The sequence below is a fragment of the Buteo buteo genome, chromosome 12 (genome assembly GCF_964188355.1).
Source record: "Buteo buteo chromosome 12, bButBut1.hap1.1, whole genome shotgun sequence".
NCBI lineage: Eukaryota > Metazoa > Chordata > Aves > Accipitriformes > Accipitridae > Buteo > Buteo buteo.
Window position 1 is genome coordinate 40,049,861 of NC_134182.1, and position 20,382 is coordinate 40,070,242.

The 20,382-nt window shown below is 43.7% G+C and overlaps 1 protein-coding gene across 4 annotated transcripts; it reads right to left on the bottom strand.

Moving 5' to 3' along the window:
- Positions 1 to 8,540: 8,540 nt before the first annotated feature.
- ENTPD4 (ectonucleoside triphosphate diphosphohydrolase 4) lies at positions 8,541 to 20,382 on the bottom strand. 4 transcript variants are annotated; one of them, XM_075043570.1, is made up of 13 exons: positions 19,175 to 20,382; positions 17,090 to 17,207; positions 16,631 to 16,828; positions 15,970 to 16,175; positions 15,291 to 15,441; positions 15,105 to 15,208; positions 14,421 to 14,480; positions 14,007 to 14,161; positions 12,274 to 12,440; positions 11,718 to 12,042; positions 10,310 to 10,395; positions 9,928 to 10,089; positions 8,541 to 9,646 (listed from the first exon to the last, which is right to left on the bottom strand). In XM_075043570.1, the coding sequence occupies exons 2-13, from the start codon at positions 17,095 to 17,097 to the stop codon at positions 9,418 to 9,420; spliced, it is 1,851 nt and encodes a 616-aa protein (XP_074899671.1). In that variant the 5' UTR covers positions 17,098 to 17,207; positions 19,175 to 20,382; the 3' UTR covers positions 8,541 to 9,417. The 4 variants fall into 4 exon arrangements, with proteins under 4 accessions (XP_074899671.1, XP_074899673.1, XP_074899669.1 ...); XM_075043572.1 differs by lacking the exon at positions 19,175 to 20,382 and adding an exon at positions 18,436 to 18,524 and having other exon boundaries at positions 14,031 to 14,161; XM_075043568.1 differs by lacking the exon at positions 19,175 to 20,382 and adding an exon at positions 18,436 to 18,524.

Below are 20,382 nucleotides of genomic sequence, written 5' to 3' on the forward strand. Positions count from 1 at the left end.
CACAGCTAACAGCAGGCATTGGTTTTCTGCATTCAGTGACTCCACACATACTGGGCATTTTCATGCAAAATACTTGTACAAGTACCAGCTACAGCTGAATGTCTCTCATCCATGCACACAACCACCATTTCAGGTCCACATCCCTAGCCTACATGTTTTCTTCTGCATCTGCCTGAAGGACACACCCTGCCACATGGACAAGTCAAGACTGGTTTTGACCAAGTAGTCACAGTCATGGTCCATGCTCCCCAAAATTAGGTACGCACTATTAAGTTCTGTAATCTCTCTTCTCCAATTTTCAGTTCTTTTAAAAAGGGAAGGCTCATTGCCTCCCCAAACCTTGTGTTTTCACCCTGTAGACTCTCTGGAGCCGCAGGTCGACCTGACCTTTCAAATTCACAGAGCAGATATGCTAAGCTCCGTAAAGGTCGCTCCGCACAGAGATGATCTAGGCGATATCTAAACAACTGAAGGACCCAACTGCTCTGTAAGAGTGTTAACGACACGTGGCAATTTTCACACCAATTGGCCCTAGTGGAAAGTTCCCACAATGTGCAATTGGAGAGCTGTATCCCTGATTTTGAGCTCATAGGATGGCTAACAAACACCAGCAATTCTGGAGACGTAGGTCTAAGCATCCCGCAAAAAAGGCATAAACCAATTCATATATATGTTTAATCCCTACTGGAATTTCTACGATTTCCATACCAGGAGTTTGGTAGCGACTGAACTGACCTCGCAGACTCCCATCCCCTGCTATTTGGTTACTGTTAGCTGCTGTTGAAAGGACTGTAAACGTGCGTTGCTTCTATTCAGGGAGGGACCCTTGCATGACACAGATCTTTTCCAGCCAGCAAAGCTGGAAAAATGAGATTAATTTTCTATAAGAAATAACATCAGTCCTTTGAGATCTCCTTCTCCTTCCTCCTCTGCATGCGTTCTAGTCCAACAGTCAATGCAATGCAGACAATGACCACATCATGCTTACTTTCCACCACCCACTTATTTTTCCACACTTCAGAGTCATCCCCTCAAATCTGCAGGCCTCACAACTTCTCAGTCTTGCAATTAATGTTAGCTCACTAAGGCACAACGCTCTACAAAAACATTCCAAAACAAGATCTCTGAAGTCCAGACTCTTTAACAAATGGCCCATCCGACTAGAAGTGCAGATCAGCCTCGATGAGATCTGCGATAGAACTGCGTCTTCCAGCTCTCAATTTGATCCATCATCTAGAGAGTAACATACCTTCAACATCCATTAACTACACCTACTTCTGAGCAAAAAAAAGGCTCATACACCAAGGTGGGTGAAAACCTGAGGCCCCAAGAAATACTCACAGCAGATAGATTTCTATAACAGGCACAGGAGCTCAGAGATGATGTCTGCTCTTGTACGTGACGGCAGCTGTTCCTTCTCAGTCCCAGGCAGTTTGAACAATAAAGCAGCACATACCCAGAGAAAGCACATACAGCTTCCCTGTATTTCTCTCCTTAACCTTTCAAAAAAGGGGTGGGGGGAGACCAGTTAGTACTCAAATCTCCCAACTGGCATGTGAGCTTTTGGTTTTCCTAGACCAAGGAAGACCTGACTGCAAGGCACTTTGCAAGTACTTTTCATTCTCTATCTGTAAAAGCAATTACTCAGAGATCCTAGCTGTCTTTGAGCACTGATTCAAGGAGTCAGCTGTTGAAAGGCAACTTCCCCCAAGCAATCCCCTGACGAAATGCAGGTGGCATGCAGTGTCTGACCAGCACACACCTACATCCTTCCCTATACATACAGGTTCCTGACAGATTCCCTCTGTGCAACTCAGCCATCCAGGAGATGAGCATAGAAGTCTGTCGTGGTTTAACCCCAGCCAGCAACTCAGCACCACGCAGCTGCTCACTCATTTCCACTCCACCCAGTGGAATGGGGAAGAGAATCAGGGAAAAAAAGTAAAACTTGTGGGTTGAGATAAGAACAGTTTAATAGAAGGGAAAGGAAGAAAATAATAACAATAATAAAATGACAACAACAACAACAATAATAATAAAAGAATTGGAATATACAAAACAAGTGATGCACAATGCAATTGCTCGCCACTTGCTGACCGATGCCCAGTTAGTTCCCGAGAAGCAATCCCCCCCAGCCCATCTCCCCCCGGTTTATATACTGGGCATGATGTCACACAGTATGGCATACCCCTTTGGCCAGTTGGGGTCAGCTGTCCTGGCTGTGCCCCCTTCCGACTTCTTGCGCCCCTCCAGCCTTCTTGCAGGCTGGGCATGAGAAGCTGAGAAATCCTTGAGTTAGTCTAAACACTACTTAGCAACAACTGAAAACATCAGTGCATGATCAAGTTCTTCTCCTACTAAATCCAAAACATAACACTATACCAGCTACTAGGAAGAAAATTAACTCTATCCCAGCTGAAACCAGTACAAAGGGTGTAAACAAAGTTTTGCCCCTAAAAAATGTGAAGAGAGCGAGATTTCTAGAAAGGAAAAAAGAGTTTGAGAAATCCAGCTTCACCAATTAGAGGCAGGGACAAGGCTGTGGGAAAGCAGTGTAAGCTAATCTTCCATGTGCAATGAAATGACTCACGCAAAAGAAGTCTCCGGGAAAGAGGGCTGCATTTTGTCCTTTTACCCTGAGGGATGACAGAGGTCCTGGAGGTTTACCATCCCCTCCCACTAGATGGCAAGAGTCCCCCTCCCGGAAAGGGAGAAGAGAGGAAGAATTGAACAGATTAAGGCTATTTGGTTATAAAAGGGGGAAGATGCTCAAGAACACAATGTACTGGTCTCCATAACTCCCAGGCAACTGCAGCAAATCCCTCCTCATCCTTAAAAGGCGTTATGGAAACATCTGTTTTAATGTCTTTTTTGCTGATTCACTGTGACAGGCCAAAGAACATGTCCTAACAAGGACAGTCATTGCTAGCGGTTCTGTTCTTATGCAGAAACTTGAACAATTACTTCAAGGACAGAGGCTCCACTTGCTGAATTTGCAAAAGAGCTCACCGCAAGGCCAGGACGTGGGATGCAGAAGGGAACAGCTATGTAGGAGATGCATTACACACCCTTGCATCTGATCCCACCATTTCATTAACAACCTTCATGTCTATGTGATCAGCAAGCAGCTGAGGACCCTCAGCTTTCATGGCAGGCAATGCCCTAAGTGTTAACCCGAGATTATTGCCTTCCACTATTTATTACTGCCTGCGAAAATTTGGCCACAGCAACCTAGAGAGGCCATGTAATGGGGAAAAAAAGTGGCACTGTTGGAATCTTGTTTGCAAGTCAGCACTGGAGTTAGCAGCAGAAGAGAAATGCTGGTAAATGCCATACACATGAGACCTAGGAATAGAAAACTTATGCAATCTACAGGTTCAAATCCTGCCCTGCTCTGCACGTTATTTGTAGCGGGGAATGTAGAGCTTGTAATTTCCAGGACCCTGGAAAGCATTTGGAGTTCAGGAAGACCTGGATATCACATTTGTGTCTTCAGTGCATTTGTATGTGGCCTGGTACAAGGGTGCTGAGCACTTCCTTTTGAAGATCGGGGCTCTAAAAAGTATCTCCAGCAACACATATCGCTCATCATCTAGGAAGACACCACTAACGCAGTCCCAAGCAACTTCCCAGCACCACTTCCTACCAATCCAAAGACCTTGAAGCATAAGCAGGCAAGAAAGTCACTGTCATCCTCCCATGCTTTAAACAAAGGGTGGGAGACCTGAAAAAAACCTGTCAGGACCAGGTCCCCTGAACACTACACACACAGAGGCTGGTGGCCAGGGAGAGGGACACAGCAAGTCCTCACGAGGCTCATTTCGGCTTTCAATGAGCTTCATGCGTTATTTAGTAGCAACAATGGCAGAAACAATGGAACAAGTAAGAACAAGGTGCCCCCGATCAGGCATGCCATCAAGTCACTACTATTGACTGTCCCCTTCGCTAAGTGCTGCAGAGACAGAAAACCCTTTTGTTTCCACAAGCTCCAGGGCTACCTCCTTAAGGCTGGTGCTCCTGGAGGAGCCATGTGCTTCCTCCCTTCCCCACCCTCTCCATCATACCCTACCTTTCTCATGGGTATATTTTGTCTCCCAACCACTTCTTCCATTAGGGACCACATTTGGCCTTGTTTTCTTTGGACATTTTCCACACACAAAAACACAACAACAAAAAGAAGAGTGATACGTTTAAGGGGCCATGAAGCCAAAAGCTTCAGTATCATTCACCTGTCCTTTCCAGGTCACTGGGATAGGTCAAAGAGCAATGCCCTTGCCTCCCCTCTGTGCTTTTCTGCATGCCTTACCTGTCTTTAATGGACCTGGAGAAAGGACAAGGTGAATAGGAGAAGCAGAAGAAAGAAAATAAAGCATGTTAATGCAGAAACAGACACAAACAGATAAACATTACCATTGTGGCTTGGGAATCTGAGCCCAGGAACAGGCACTGAGTGAAAACAGGTATTGCTAAGTCTCTTAAGGGAATCATGTTTCCCCTGGTGTTGTTGCTTAGTGTAGTCTCTTTGGAGCAGGCTTGTCCATGGGTGGGATGGAAAAGCTTCTCCCCCCCCCCCCGCTTTCATTTGGAGCTGCAAAAGAGCTGTAAGAATAACATGGTTTTAGTCTCCTCCTCAGGAGATGTCACAAACTTCTTCCTGCTATTCCAGAGTCCCTGCTCCATCCTGCAAACACCTGGCACGGGGGGAATGAAACAAAACAAAACCCGACCACACACACAGTAATTCTAATTATTGGGACACTATACAGCCAGATTTTCAAAGAGCAGAATTTGTAAACGCTTCCCACAGGTTCAAGCACCAAAAAGCATTGCAGTCTTGTAAATCCAGGCATTTAGGTTTAGCACTTAGCTGATTGCTTTTGAAAATCTGTGCCTCCTCCCCGTGCCTTGTGGGCTTTAAGCTCTTAAAGCAATTAAAGGCACCCGCGCATCTGTCAGCCTCAATATAGCAAATACTAACATGCAATGAACTCGCACAAAGCCCTTGCAGGAAGGGCCTCACACAGTTCGTGTGCTGAGATCTCATGCTGCGTTACACAGAAGGATGGTGCGCGGCTCAATCTCCCCCCTGCGTTGGGCGCTGGACTGCAAAAGCCTCTTTACCCATTAAACAGCAACACTTGGAGCACCCCAAAGGAGGTGCCCGTGAAGAACAGACTTCCTCAATCCCAATCCTACCCCACAGGCCATCCCATCGGCCTCACAGACACACCAGCAGTGAGGCTATGGGAGCAGAGTGATCTGCAGGGTGCTCCTGTTGCTTCCTTACACAGACACGCTCTCCGATCGCACTACAAACCCGAACATAAATATATAATCAGGCCAACATGCTCAGCACTATTTTGTTGCCCTACACTGCCCTAATGGTTAGGCTAGTACACAAAGCTAGTTTTTAATGTCCTTTCTTCTAAAACACACTTTCCCAGGACAAAATCCCTATTCTCTTCCATACCCAAACCCCAAGCACATCCCAGTTACAGCATCAAAACCACCTCCTGAAAGAAGCAAAAGCCAGAGGTTCCAAGTCATTGGTGCTCTACTCTTTCCAAAGGTACAGACCAAGGACCATCAACCTTTTTAGACCCACAGCCTAAGAATCTACTGAAATTCCTCTCAACACACTCATTTCTCTCCAAGCAACAGCAATCTACCCCAGGACTGCTGCTAAATCAATCCAAAACCACCAGTCAGTTTTAGGCTTGGTTTTCCACTTCAGTTCCTCACTGCAAACCACGCTGCACACTTTGCTCCCCTTCATAGCATCCTACCACACTTCTACTGCACCTTCCCCAGGGTTCCACAGCAATGAAAACACAACCCCACCTTCTCCAACAGGGCTAAAAACCTTCACTTTGAAGCTAGAATACCTCAGATAAGCAGTAACCTCTCCAAAGAGCACCACACCAGAGCACAGCACCATCTGTTCTTCCTTAGCCTTGTGCTCTCCCAGCTGTTATAGGCTCTTGCTTCTAATGAGTATGATGGCTCTCTCCTGTGCACCTTTAGGAAACTTAATTAACTCAGCTGCCTCTGCTGTGCCCCCTATACCTGTGTGAGATCAAGGGGCTTAACTCCCAACTTGCTGGAAGGAAGCAGGCTCCCAGTGCTGCTTTCCCAGTATACTCGACCCCTTGAAGCTCACTGTACTCCTACCAGGGTGTGAGACTGTGTGGCCATGGATAGAAAAGCTGAGAGTCAGGGTTTAAAGAAACTCAGCCCATTCCCCTCAAATCTCTCAGTTAGCATCACAACCATAAAGACATAATGCAGCAGAAAACCTGCACAAAGAAATACAAATCCAAGAAGCAACTGGGGGAAACAGTTTATTGGAAGAAAAAAAAAAACAAACCAGCAAGCTGTGAAAGTGAGGCTCAGTGACTAGCATTACCATGACAAATTGACCCTTCTCATGCACAGGGAGGGGCACCTAAGCATCTAATGAGATTCCTTAAAAGACCTTAAAGAATTTAGGAAAGCAAGTCCCCAAGCAGATAAGAGCCAGCTGGTTTTAGTTTTGAAGATACTAAAAGTTCACCCCCCACCTCACTCTGAAGCACCCTGACACCTGCTCTCCTTACCAAGCACTTTACCACCTGATATCTGAATGAGAGGAAAAAACATATATAAAACAGGCCTCAGTGCACTACTTTGCATGAATGAAGAAAGGTTGTTTAAGTTTCTAGGCCTTAGACTTGTTTGAATCTGGTTTTTCATGGACTGCTTAGATTTTTAATGAACAGTAGCTGCTCCCACAACCAATCTCTGCTGGCAGTATCTTTTTACCATTACAGGAGGAAATTGTGTATTGGGTCATCTTTATTCTGCCCTTCCTGAACCAAATCACTAGAAAAAGCAGGACAATACTGCTAGGATCCTGGAGCAGAAAAAAAGTCAAAGAAAGAAGAAAAAGACACTGCACACTGCAGAGCAGTCACTGGTCCATGGAAAGCTTCCTGCCCATTCATGCCCCATTTTCCTGATCACTTTCTCACCACCATTCATCATCTTATCTTTCTTCACATTCCAAACACTCCTGCTTCATATCTTCATTCCCCAGTGTGGTGCTTTCAAAAACGAGCGTGGAAAGCCTAAAGCAGGCACACAATGCTTTATGTAAGCACAAGACCAATCTGTCTCCATTATCCCAATGCTGTACCTGTCCCTACTGTATTCACCAAGCTTGCTAGCTGCAGCTTGTTCTACTAAAATCTTAAGCTCTGGGGGCCATAAAACACATACTTCATTGTGCACAGCCATAGTTTGTCCATCCTACAAAATAAGAAAGCAAAGTCAAAATCCTGCATTTGGTTCAACCAGGACATACTACATTACTTTAGACAATTGTTTTTCCTTTCAAAAATGTTTATACCACCTTAGTTAAGGCCAGAATAGTTTTTTTCCCGTGACTGTCCATTATTTAATAAGAATGAGCTTCTGATTCTATTAAAGAATCAATTTTAAAGTTATGCCTTAAGATGATTTTTTTTTTTTTGGCATTCTCTTACATGTTAAAAACTTCGCTAAAAAGAAAATGCTGCAGCATCTAAAAGAAAATTCTATTTTAGGTCCGAAACATTCTTCCTTCAACTTTTTAATGTTTTTATGATTTTCACACATTTTTTTATTGGCATTTTTTGAGGTTTTTTTTGGTTTTGGTTGTTTTTTTTTTTTTTGCTTGCTGCATTTGAGACACTATCTCTTCTGCTAAGAGATGCTTGGCATCTGCCTGGATTTTGCCAAATTACACACTGATACTTCGTCTCCACTTTACCACTAACGTCAGCCTTTGTCCAAAGGGGGCTGCTTTATCTAAGCATGCAATTAAAGGCTCTGTACTCTAGTTTTAGGCATCTCAAAAACAGGAAGTACAGGCTCTGTAACAACTGGCAATGTCAGTTTTCTGATAATTCTTATCAGCCTATGAGTGCAACAAGTTTGTACCACAGTTCCAGATATCAGAAGCAAGAGGTGTATTATCTAAGTAGTCACTCAGATGGTGCCCAAAACCCAGCAAAATGCAAAACAGACTCTCAGCTGTTGAAGTGCTTAGATTTGTCAGGTACAAAAAGTCCTTTACAAAAGGAAGACACTTTTTGTTATTTCTGAACATTCAGTTAAAGATTCTGTTGCCATTTCAAAATTCCACCACATATCCAGTTAATTCTTATGACTGCAACACAGCCATCTACCAGACACTGGATGGAAGGAGCAGGAAGTTTAGCACCTAAATTTAGCTGCAGTTCAGCAGATCAAGCCTAGATTTCCTATACAGTCAAAAGGCAAAAGCAAGTACAGTGAAAGGAGACAATAAAACAATTCAAAGTATCGAGATTTTTAGATCAATAAACTGCACCTTAAGTATGGCAAAACCGGTATCAATGTGTCTAGTTCTCCAATACCGAAAACAGCATCTAGTTTTCCAGCACATTCACGCCTAATAGAAGAGAAGAAAGTTTTGCCAGTTGGACACAAACCATGAGAACAGAAGTGATACTGTGCAATAAATATCCATACACCAAAAGTTCATATAAATCCCACTTTTAATCATGGACAAATTTACTTTCAAGTAAAATTAACAGTTTTAAATAAAATATAAATTAACAAATCAGTACTCAAAAAAAATAAAAGACACTGTGCATGTCTACTCTAGCAGAAACAAAAGCCTAGGCATATTCCAGTTCTCTTCACCTTACTGGAGTTTCAGGGAGATCTCTGAATGATTATGAAACAGAAATAAAGGACTAAAAGGTAGTGACTTTTGCCACTATGAGGATATAGCTTCCAAGACAAAAGCGGAAACTGTCACAAGTAAACAAAACTGATTTAAGCAGTTTTGTGGAAGCACAGCACTGGGTGCAATAGATTTGTCTTCTCCATCACAGTACTTATTCCAGAATATAAAATCAGATAAGCTGTCCTAAAAGGTTGTATTCTTACTGCTTTGGAAAACCCTGCACTTCCTTTTCTTTGACTGAGGAGACTCAGAATTAAGAAGTCAAGTGATATCAGTCCTGGAATCTGGAAAAGAACATAAAAACAGTCCTCATTCATCCTAGCTAGCCGTATTTCACAATCTCACCCAACGGATGAGAATTCACACTCATTCTCTTACTGTACATAGCTTAAGCTGCTGCTATTCATTTACTGACAGCGAGCCTTTGCTCGTCCCATTACACACAAAAGTGCAATATTAAAAAAAAAAAAGTAATTTTTGGCAGATATTGTCTAATGAGACTAAGCCAAGTTGACCCCATTTTCCCACATTTCCAAAGCCTAGCCATATTACACACTCTAGGAAATCTGCTTCTTCAATGGTTTAAAGGGACAAAAAGGAGGAACCCTGAGGCAAAAATGGCTTTTTGTGTAGCAAGTCCAATAAAAGCTCTCCATCACAGGATCTCATAAGGGTCCTGCAATCTTCTGTGGTGGAAGGCCTTCCTCAATCCATAGGGAAGTAGACGAGCTGTTACGCAACATTCGCCTGTGGATCCGTCTGAGCCTTAGCAGGTAAAGCAGGATGGAGAGCAGCACAATCAGAAAACAGACAAAAAACAAATAGTGATTGTAAACAAATGAGAAGCTCCTCCAGTGGGAGTGACTTGCACGGAAGTTTTCTTGCTGGATGTCTCTGAAAAGAATCAAAGGGATAACAGACATAAGTTGCAAATCTAACTTTGCCTCCAAACTATCTTACCACAAGAAACAGAACCCATTTTAGTAGAAGTCTTTATAAAGCATTACTTGAGCTACCTGAAATACATACTGAGGTTATATATAATGCGCTAGAAACAACATCTTGTCTCCCCCTACCTGTCAGCTATTTTGCTATCACCATACTTCTTCCCTCACAAAACTCCCATACCTTCCACCTAAATGCTCTTTCCAGACATTTGAGAAAACAACTGGTACCTTAAAGGTAAAAACCGTGTTCGGTAAAGAATGGCTCCCAAGGTCCATTGCACCTCTTTATCATAAACCTGCAGAGCTGTTTTCAAATTGCTGTAACTCACAGGGAAAGAGAAGCCACTGTGAAATACTTCATACATCCAGGCAGACTTAAAACACTGGTACCTACAGAAAGAGTGGCATAAGGTCAGGCCAGCAGTTACAGAGTCCCAGAGGGCGAGGGAACACAATTAGACACATAACTATCAGTACTTTTTTTATGGCTGATGCAATATTTAAGGTTATATTCACACTTTCAATGATTTCATTAAACAGATCATTTGGACATGACCTCTCCCTGGCAAGTCTGCATGAACGAATTTGCTGTACAAACACAAATACTTACTTCAATCTGTGGAGATCAGCATGTGATGCATAAAGACCACGGTCAAAACGTTCCCGTAGGACAGACCACTTCGTGGCACAATAATCCTTGGGAAAAAAAAGAAAGAACAAAAAAAGAAAGACTTTGTTCTGGTTTCGGCTGGGATAGAGTTAATTTTCTTCCTAGTAGCTCTTATAGTGTTATGTTTTGGATTTAGTAGGAGAATGTCGATCACATGGTGATGTTTTCAGTTGTTGCTAAGTAGTGTTTAGACTAACTCAAGGATTTCTCAGCTTCTCATGCCCAGCCTGCAAGAAGGCTGGAGGGGCGCAAGAAGTCAGGAGGGGGCACAGCCAGGACAGCTGACCCCAACTGGCCAAAGGGGTATGCCATACTGTGTGACATCATGCCCAGTATATAAACTGGGGGGAGATGGCCCAGGAGGGCAGATTGCTGTTTGGGAACTAACTGGGTATCAGTCGGTGAGTGATGAGCATTGTGCATCACTTGTTTTGTATATTCCAATCCTTATTATTATGATGATCGTCATTTTATTATTGTTATCATCATTATTATTTTCTTCCTTTCCCTTCTATTAAACTGTTCTTATCTCAACCCACAAGTTTTACTTTTTTTCCCTGGTTCTCTCCCCCATCCCAGGTGGGGGGGAAGTGAGCGAGCAGCTGCGTGATGCCTAGTTGCTGGCTGGGGTTAAACCATGACAGACTTCAACTTTGCTTCTGCCTTGAGAAGAAAAAAATGCCATGAGATAAGATGCTCTGTAAATACAGAAAGCTAGAAAACTCAAAAATAATGACTTCCCTTGCACTGTTAATAAGTCAGATTACAAATTTCATTTTCTGTAACATTTTGATCCATATGTGGCATTTGTGGTTAAGTTAATATTCAGTAGCTCTTAAACTCTTCAGTTATGTACTTGGAGATGAAAAATAGACAACCTATTTTTAGGGCATTGACAAAGCAAGTCCAATTCCTCTAATTTATGTTGTAGCCTTACTTTAAACTGTCCTCAACAGATTGATCCTTGTTAGGAGTAACATGTGGGAAACTGGTATAAAACGTATAACGCAAGACGAAAAGGAATTCTTTTTCTAACAACAACTAAGATATTCCTAAAAAGCAACAAGGGGTGGAAGCCGCATGGATTTCCCCGTTATCAATAGTTCTGCCAGAACTTGACTACTGTGAGTCCCGTTCCCTCTACAGTCAATTTTACTACTGTGCCTTAAAACAAGTATTCTAAAAGAAAACCCAGTGAGGAAAAGAGATGCCCTGTGACAGTTCATTGCAGGGTAAAAAGATTTTGGATCTTTAAAGGAAGAGTTTCGTTGCAAGACCTTCCGAACAAAATGCTTCTAGAGAGTAGTTGTTTTGAATTAGAAAAAAGTTTATATCAAGAACACTTTACCTTTGCGGCTTTAGTAAATTTAGCAGCATTGTAATCTCCTCCCATGCGTAACACATCCTCGGTGCAGTAGTAGAACTCTGAGAAACCATAGAATTCACTGTTCTGAAAGTGCACAGCAGGCTGATAGACACCATTAAGTGATGTCTGCGTTTCATTAGTCTTATTCATGAATGGTTGAATAATTTCACGACACAGATTAAAATCTCCTGTTCCCCGCAAATACATTATCTGTCCGTTCTGCTGGATCTCATCCTGAGCATCCAGGGGCAGGCAAGGATCTAGATAGGGTGAATCAGAAGTCATACCAGTCTGTTTGCTCAGCAGTCTGTATAAAAGAGAAAGCACAGTAACAACTGCATATCAGAAATATCAAGCGCCGAGATACAAGAGCATCAAAACAGAGCATCCTCATTTAAAGGAACTTCAGCATTGCATGCAGCACGCTGTAGAAATTAAGTTTTTTGCCAGGACATTTTACTAAATATATTCAAGTTAGGGGGTTACTGAGCCTAGTGAGGCACAGAACCCATATCCCCAAGTGACTGCAGCCAGCTACCTGTTTTTAAGCACTGTACTGGTAAATAGACTGTCTTCATATCTCTGGCGTGCTGCATTTCCTCCAAAGCCAAGGAATGTTGCAACGTAGACCCTATACACGTGCTCAGTTTGATGAGCATCACAACCCAAATTGAATTCTGCAAGTAAGTTCTTGGCTACTTCCTCCTGCAGGAACACAAGCACCAAGATTAGGTATAAACAATATGAACCAGAACCTAAAGACGAGTTCTTTGGACAACTGAATACCCTTGACACCTTTAAAACTTCACTCCTTGCTCATCTATTTTGCTTTTCACAGGTCCACATTACCTTCTACTTCATAGGGAGAGCAAAGCATATTGATAGCAGAGAACTCCATTATTGCTACTGACACTCAATGAACTGTAAAGGCCAGGAACTGCCACTAAGGACACTAAAGTATCTTTTCCTATGAAAAAGTATGCGCTGCAGCTACTAACCCTAATGCTACCATTTCTGACTGAGTCCCCATACTACTGATTGCTAGGTTAAATAGATTTATGGTCTGCCCAGCAAAGCTGTTCTTCATTTTCCAATCTGGAGTTCTCAAGCTTTTCAGCAGACCTGTCAGTCACTCAGCTCTCCTCCCATACCATACATCAGTCACTTGCAGTAGCTTTTCAGATATTTAAGAGATGCATAACAGACGCACTTCATGTAGAACGCGCTAAGAAACCTGGCATAACATTGCACGGCTTCCAACTGACATTGTAAATGAAAAACAGCACTAGCACTCTAAGTGTCACAGTCAGTTGTTTGACTCTCTTGTCATTCTCTGTCTGGGAACCTGTACAGGTTCCATGACCAGAATACCTATTTTATATTGGCTTGTGTTCAGACAGAGCCATACAACAGTCATCAATTGTCTGCAACTCTTCCTGTTTCCAGTTCATACTTCACTGGGACAATCTGCTCTGAATCTAAATGCCCATATTTTTGTTTAACAGCCCAAACTATTTGTTATGCCATCTGTCTGAAAGGCAGTGTAGCTATTAAAACCTGCAATAATGAAAATGCATCATTTCACAGGAAGATTAAAAAAAATAAATATGTACATCATTATAACAGTGCATTGAGAGTCAAAACATAGGGCTTTTATGGTATTCTTACTTCAGATAATTTCTCTAAATTAATTGGAGGTTATCCAACTTCAAAAATTCAGGAATTACTCTAGAACTCAGTAGATTGAAGTTAGAGGAATTTAAGTTCCATTTAAGACTTGTAACAAAGAAATTTGTTTCCTACAACAGATGAACTGTGCTGAGGACTTGGGTGATATTTAAACAAACTGTACTGTTACCCCGTGTCCTATTAATTCAGTTTCTACCAACCCAACTTGAAGGAAAAGTCCCATCTTATATAAGTTCTTACATAAAAGAAGAGCCACACAACTTTTGGTTTCTAAACTCCAGAATACAGTCTCTTAAGTGTAACACAAATTTAAAAATTGTACATACATACATGCACGCACACAAAGAATGCACGTCCACTTAAAAATTAGTGGCAAATTATACTAATTGAAATAAGCTTTCTGAACGAACAAAACACAAATGAATTGCTTAGCTGATGAAGGACTGGTATTTGCCATCTTCTCTTGCCTTGGTTTTGGAATGTGATGTAATGAAGAATAGGACTCAAAACAAAGAAAACAAAACAACGAATATGCATTAAAATAAATCAAAAGGAAAAGAAGAAAGTTGCACAGATAATAACCTGCTGTGAAGAGGCAAAGCTTACAGTTTTAGGGACTTCGTATGCTATCTGAGTCGACACTCCGCCCATGTCAAGAATACCCACTGTCCTCTTACGAAAGATGGCCTCTTTGTTTTCACTGCCTGGGACATGCACCTCCACAATCGCTTCATCCTCTGGATAAAACAATGAGAAGGCATTAAGAAATACAACTAGGGTGGGTCTAAAGCAGCAGTACACTACTTGTAGTTAACTTCTTTTCTGTAGCAATGCAGATCATTGAAATTTCACATACGAATTAAGCCAACATCAGCATCTGCACACACACTATTCACTAACATCTCTGTCTAAAAACATACCATCAACAGTGAAAGCACAGGTACGTACTCGAAGGAATGTACTTCCTAAAATCCAATTCACAATTAAGATACCTACCATCATCTGTGTGTTCAAATCTTCCAAGAACAAAGTTGATGCCAATCCATGCATATACTCCTACATGCATAAGAAAACATATTTGGACATTTCAGGAATATCTGGTACATATCATCTTAAAAACAAAGAGGGATTTTTTTGCATATGAGTTAAGATATATCACTGCTCATATTTTAATATATAAAATACGTCCAAGTTAAATATTCCTGACAAGTTATTCTAGTCCTTCTCTCCCAAGTCAAGGATAAAAATCCTAGTTCAATGTGTTAAAGACTGTCCAATGTGTAAGTTTCAGAAAAACTAAGCACGTTAAAGTGATTTTAAGTCTCTAGTGAGCTGATCACATCAAAACATCACTCCTTTAGAAACCATTTTTCCCTGCAAAGTTTCTTCCATCAAGAAAGCTGTACCTTATCCTTAACCCTCCCTCCCCAAAGCCAGAGAAAATAGACTAAAATTCCTGCTGAACACAGATAAGTTATTTCGCTGCTAATTAGAAAACATTTAGACAAGTTAGAAGATCACAGCAGATGATCATCTCCACATCCCATATGTCGCTACTGAGGAATAAGGTCTCTCAACCAAACCAGAATTTTAAAAAGCAACAACAACAACAAAAATTATCCAAGTTGTACTGTGAAAGTAATAAAGATTTCAAAGATAATTTTTCCAACGTTAACCTACCTTCCTGTTTCCCCGAAATAACCTCTGCATGTGAGTCCGAAAACAGAAAATCAAAATGTACAGGAATATCAGTGAGCAGATCTTCAAGTATTGCCTTCTGCTGGCTGCAAAATTACATTTTGAACAGTTAAAAATAGTCACACCAGGACTGCTATTCTAAACGCTAAAAATAAGACAGCCAATAACCTTTCTGGCAGAATCCTCATTCCTGCAGTACACAGAATATAGAGAGGAGTCTCTTTGTGTTTTGCACGTGGCACATGTTCAGCCGCAAAGCTCAGAAGTGGAGAGATATAATCACTGACCTTTTCAGGAGAGCTGGCAAACTCTGAAATGCCTAGTGAAACAGATAAATATGAGAGTGAAGCAACTCAAGCTTTGGGCATTTTCTGGGAAATCTTGACAACCAACACACAGAGAAGAAACCAACAACCCAAAGCCAAACCCAGGAAATCAGCTACAGAAATAAGAAAATAAGAATGAAGCTAACACTTAATCATCCTCTAAACAATAAACAAAAACCTGTATTAGATATATTACCTTTCTATAATTGGTTGAAATAGCTTTACAGAAAGCCAATTATTTATTCATTGAATAAACAGAACCAAGTTAACTGACGACTGAACCAGCAACTGTCTTAGTTCACAGAGAAACCTCTCCCTCCTGCCCATCAGTGTCACGTTTCAAGCTTTAAAACTGAACAAACCTCTCTGCAAAGCAAACTCAAAGAAATCTGGAGGAGCGCCATGCTGACAACTTGCAAGTGTCCTTCACCCAGACATTTTAAACATGGGGTTTGAAGAAGCAAAGTTAGGATAGGCAGCTATCTAGAAAATTGCATCTAAAATTAATTTCTTTCCAGTACCTGGTTTAATTTTCATAACCACTGGTTTTCTGTTTTTGTCCCTCATCTGTTTGATGTCCAACAGATCATGCGGATTACCGTTGTGCCTTGGCCAACAATACACAAAAATCCTAGAGCCACTGCTGCCACAGTCCACAACGATTCCATAGTTCAGATTGGGGTTGTTTGTATCTGTCGCTTCAGTGTCAGTTACTCGGGCAAGATATCTAGATGAAAAATAGGCATTACTACATGGCAATTAAGTTCTATATGGAAGTTTTTCTCAATGTCAGACTCAAAATGGGACAACAGTTTCCATCATAGGAATCACATAGTTTCCACTACTGTACTGTTGCTGAAGAAAAAAGTGCCATGCCACCTATAAGAATCAAATTCCCAGAATAAATACCAAAAGCAATTTCCAGAATAATTTATTACACAACATTCTTGTGCCTGTAGTTTTACTGCACTGCTACAGACACATTAAATATGACATTAGAAAGATTAATTATAAGCAACCTAGATAAGGAAAGCTTCATTAAAAAAAAAAAGGCAGGAAGTTTTACTCGTACTTCTCCCCCCTCCCAATTCATTTATTTTATAGACGCTTCCTGTCAGTGCTTTCTCTTTCACACCAAAACTACATTTCATTCCTCTCCACAAGAATCTTTTCAACTCTCACCTGTGGAATCTTTTGTCCCTGTATGCACGTCCATACTTATTGCGGATGACTACCAGAGAGTAGTAAAGCAAAGAGACAGCAGCAGCAAGTATTCCTATCACAACAATCTGTCGCAAAGTGGTGTTGAGAATACGCGGACATCCCACCGGAGAGATACTGAAGTGCCAAGAAGCAGGAAGCAAACATGAGATGCTGATCCTAAAATTCAAAGAGGATAATCTGCTTTAAAAATGGACTTTACTACCAAAAAGAAGCACAATGCATTCTGAAAGCAGCTAAGGACAAAATGCTTACTTTGCTCTGCTCTAGCTTTGCTTTGGTCATGCTCTGGCTTGAGTGTAGTCAAGACACTATTCCCATCTTTGAATTCATCATTAGCCATGAATTCATTATTAGGTTCCCTGTCCTTCACTCAAAAGACATCACAATTTAACTTGACAGTTCCTTTGGGATTCTTACCTCCCCATTTTGGGAGATGGCCAGCAGAGAGAAAGACCAGCTGGTGTTCAAACATCAGCCAGTCACCTCAGACTGACAAGGCACATCAACCATTCTCAAAGCCATTGCTCTTCCGTTCCTGAATTAAAAAGAAAACAAAAATGATCTTCTAGACAGCATTATGAAGAGCACTGCCAGCAGGTCAAGGGAGGTGATCCTTCCCTTCTACTCAGCACTGGTGAGGCCACATTTGGAGTGCTAGGTCCAGTTTGGGGCTCCCCAGAACAAGAAATACATACAGCAAGTTCACTGTAGGGCCACAAAGATGTTGAAGATACTGAAGCATCTCTCCCATGATGAGAGGCCAAGAAAGCTGGGCCTGTTTTACGTGGAGAGGAGACAGCTCTCATGAATGTATATAAATATCTGACTGGAGAATGTAAAGAAGGAAGCAGACTCTTTTCTCAGTGGTGCCCAGTGACAGGACAAGAGGCAATAGGCACAAACCAAAATACAGGAAATTCTGTCTGAATATAAAAAAAAACCCAAACCGTGAGGGTGGTGGGACACTGGAGCAGGTTGCTCAGAGAGGCTGTGCAGTCTCCCTCCTCAGAGACATTCAAAGCCTGACTAGACACAGCTCTGGGCAACCCGCTCTAGCTGACCCTACTTGGAGCACAGCTATTCACTGCTCCACTCTGGGAGAGGAGAGGAATTTAGGCACACACAGCAGCACACCTGCTACACAAGGTCTTTATAAACAGAGTATCTTCAGCTCTGCTACCACCTGCAAGGCCAGTCCCCAAAACATAAAGACTCCAGACATAACATAACATCAGCAACATTAAAAAAAAACCCCACACCAAAACCCAACCACCACGCAGATGCCAACACTTCAGCACAGGTCAGAACCGTCACTCTTTTCCCACCACCCCCAGCTGGTCTCACAATCCTTCCACACAGCCCCATCCTTACAAAAGCACCTGCCCGAGGTGCCACGAAGTCCCTGTGCGGGTGCCAAGCCGCAGCTGCCCACTCCCGCCCCATGGGGCACCCACAAACCCACACCGGGCAGCGGCAGGGAGGGGAACGGGCAGGGGGACAGGGCCTCGGCAGCTCGCAGGTCAGCACGGCGGGCTGTGGAGAACGCCTGCTCCTTCCTCACGGCCACAACGGTGGGCAGGCCGCAAGGCCCGGCCCGGTCTCACCCCCCCACACCCCGCTCCCCAGAAGCGCGGCGGCACTACCAGCAGCCGGAGCCTGTCCCGAGGGCCGAGAGACGCTCCCCCGGACCGAAACCCACCCCGAAGGGACCCTCCCCGCCGCCCGTTCCCCCTCCCCAGCCGGAGACCCAAGGCCGCGCTCACCTCCCGGCCCGTCGCCGGCCCGCCTCATAGCAACCGGCCACCTCGCCACTTCCGGGTCCCGCCGCCGGACGTGACGCACGCACGCACAGACGTGGCGCTGGGGCTTGCGGGGGTGGGCTGGGAAGGGATTCCCCCGGAGGCGTGACCGCGCATGAGGGGGGAGGCGTGGCCACGGGGGGAGAGAAGGCGTGGTTGCGGGTGAGGGGCGTGGCTAAGCGTGAGGAGGGCGTGGTCTCTGCGGCGTGGGCGTGGCCAGGGAGGGGTCGGTGGGTTAATGTTATTTTATAGCGCGGCAATAATTGGGGGAACCGCTGCAGGGCTGTGCAAGGTACACATTACATTGCTGGTATAAAGTGGCAAATATAAATATATAAACATGTAAATAGACATTTATAACTATAAATGCAAAAAAATTTAAATATTTATTTCTATATTATAAATACACCATGGTATTGTAGTGCTTGTAATAAACATATAAATATTTATGCTATAAGTAATAAATGAACCTGGTTAAAAAAACAAGCACAAAGCCTCTCCTTGCCTCGAAGGGGCTGAAAATCTGCCGGCAAGGCAAGGAACCCTCCTGCTCGCTGCCACTGAGTGGCAGCACAGCTTGTGCCCACGCAGCTCCAACACCCCTCCTGAGAACTGGAAAGAAAAAGTTTATCCTGGCAACTATAATATATTAATAACAGGTATAACCTCGCGGAAAGGCTGGGGAGCTTTGCTAGGGCCTCACCTCTCCCCGCCGGGAGCGGTTCCCAGGGTGAGCTTCGGCCTCGTCCCGGCTGCGGAGGTGAAATCGAGTGTGGCCGCGTGAGCAAAATCACACGCTTGGCGATTAATGCGTGTCCAGGCACAGGTTTGGAGGGTGTCACATAAAAAGCTGCTTTTCCAGGGGTAAGCGATACGCTGGGTGATTTTGGAAGGTCAAAAATTGCTCCCCTGCCGTCCCTACTCACTTGCAGGAGGGAAGGAGCTGGACCCACCGGGCTGCTCGGGCTTCTCCACTTCTTCTCGTTCCTTCTGCCATCACAAATTGTTGCGTTACAGACTGCGCCTTCATCCCTGCGAGCCCAGCGGGAGGGAATCGGGACAAAACCAAACACCCAGCCTGATGGCTGCTGTCATGTCCTTAATGCACGCCGGGTCCCTGCTGTTTGTCCCTCCGTCTGTCCATCACACGCCTCTGTAGTCGCTCCGATGCAATGCTGTATTTTGGATGTCCCAGCTTGAAACACCCTGTGAAGGCTTTGCCTTTGGACGGTGCGAAGCCCTTAAGTGAAGGAACATCGAGCCTCTGCCATGCATCTCACAGGGAGCATCCAGAGCTACTCCTGGCTTTTGAAAGCCACGCTCACATTGGGAACAGAGAAACCAAATCTGGCCCCGGGGTGAAGCAGCAGAGCCAGGATTGTCCGTCTGGTCCCCTTATGAAAAGCAGATGCAACCGAGGAGCCGCACTGCTCTGAGCAGGATCCTCTGCAGGACTCCTCCGGCTGGAGGGGAACGTGGAAGGCTGTGGGTTTTCACACCAGTTCATTTTCTGCCATGTTTTCTCTTCCTCTTCTCACGTGCGGAACTTTAATCTTTGCCTCTCGAGCTGCTGTCGGTGCTTCACAAAAACATTTTGGCTTTCACTTCCCATTTGGTGCAGAGCCACCAGCGCACCCAGCTGTCCCCAGGGACACCGGCCGAGCCCACACGCTGGGTTTCCCATCTGGGTTTTACGTGCCGGATTTTGCACGGTGGCTTTTGCACACCAGGTTTTACACACCGGAATTGGTATGCCAGGTTTTGCACGCTGAGTTTTGCAGACTGGGTTTTGCACGCTGGGATTTGCACACTGTGATTTTGCGTGCTGGGTTTTGTACGCTGGGTTTTGCACACCAGATTTTGCATGCTGGGTTTTGCGTGCTGGGTTTTGCACACCGGATTTTGCATGCT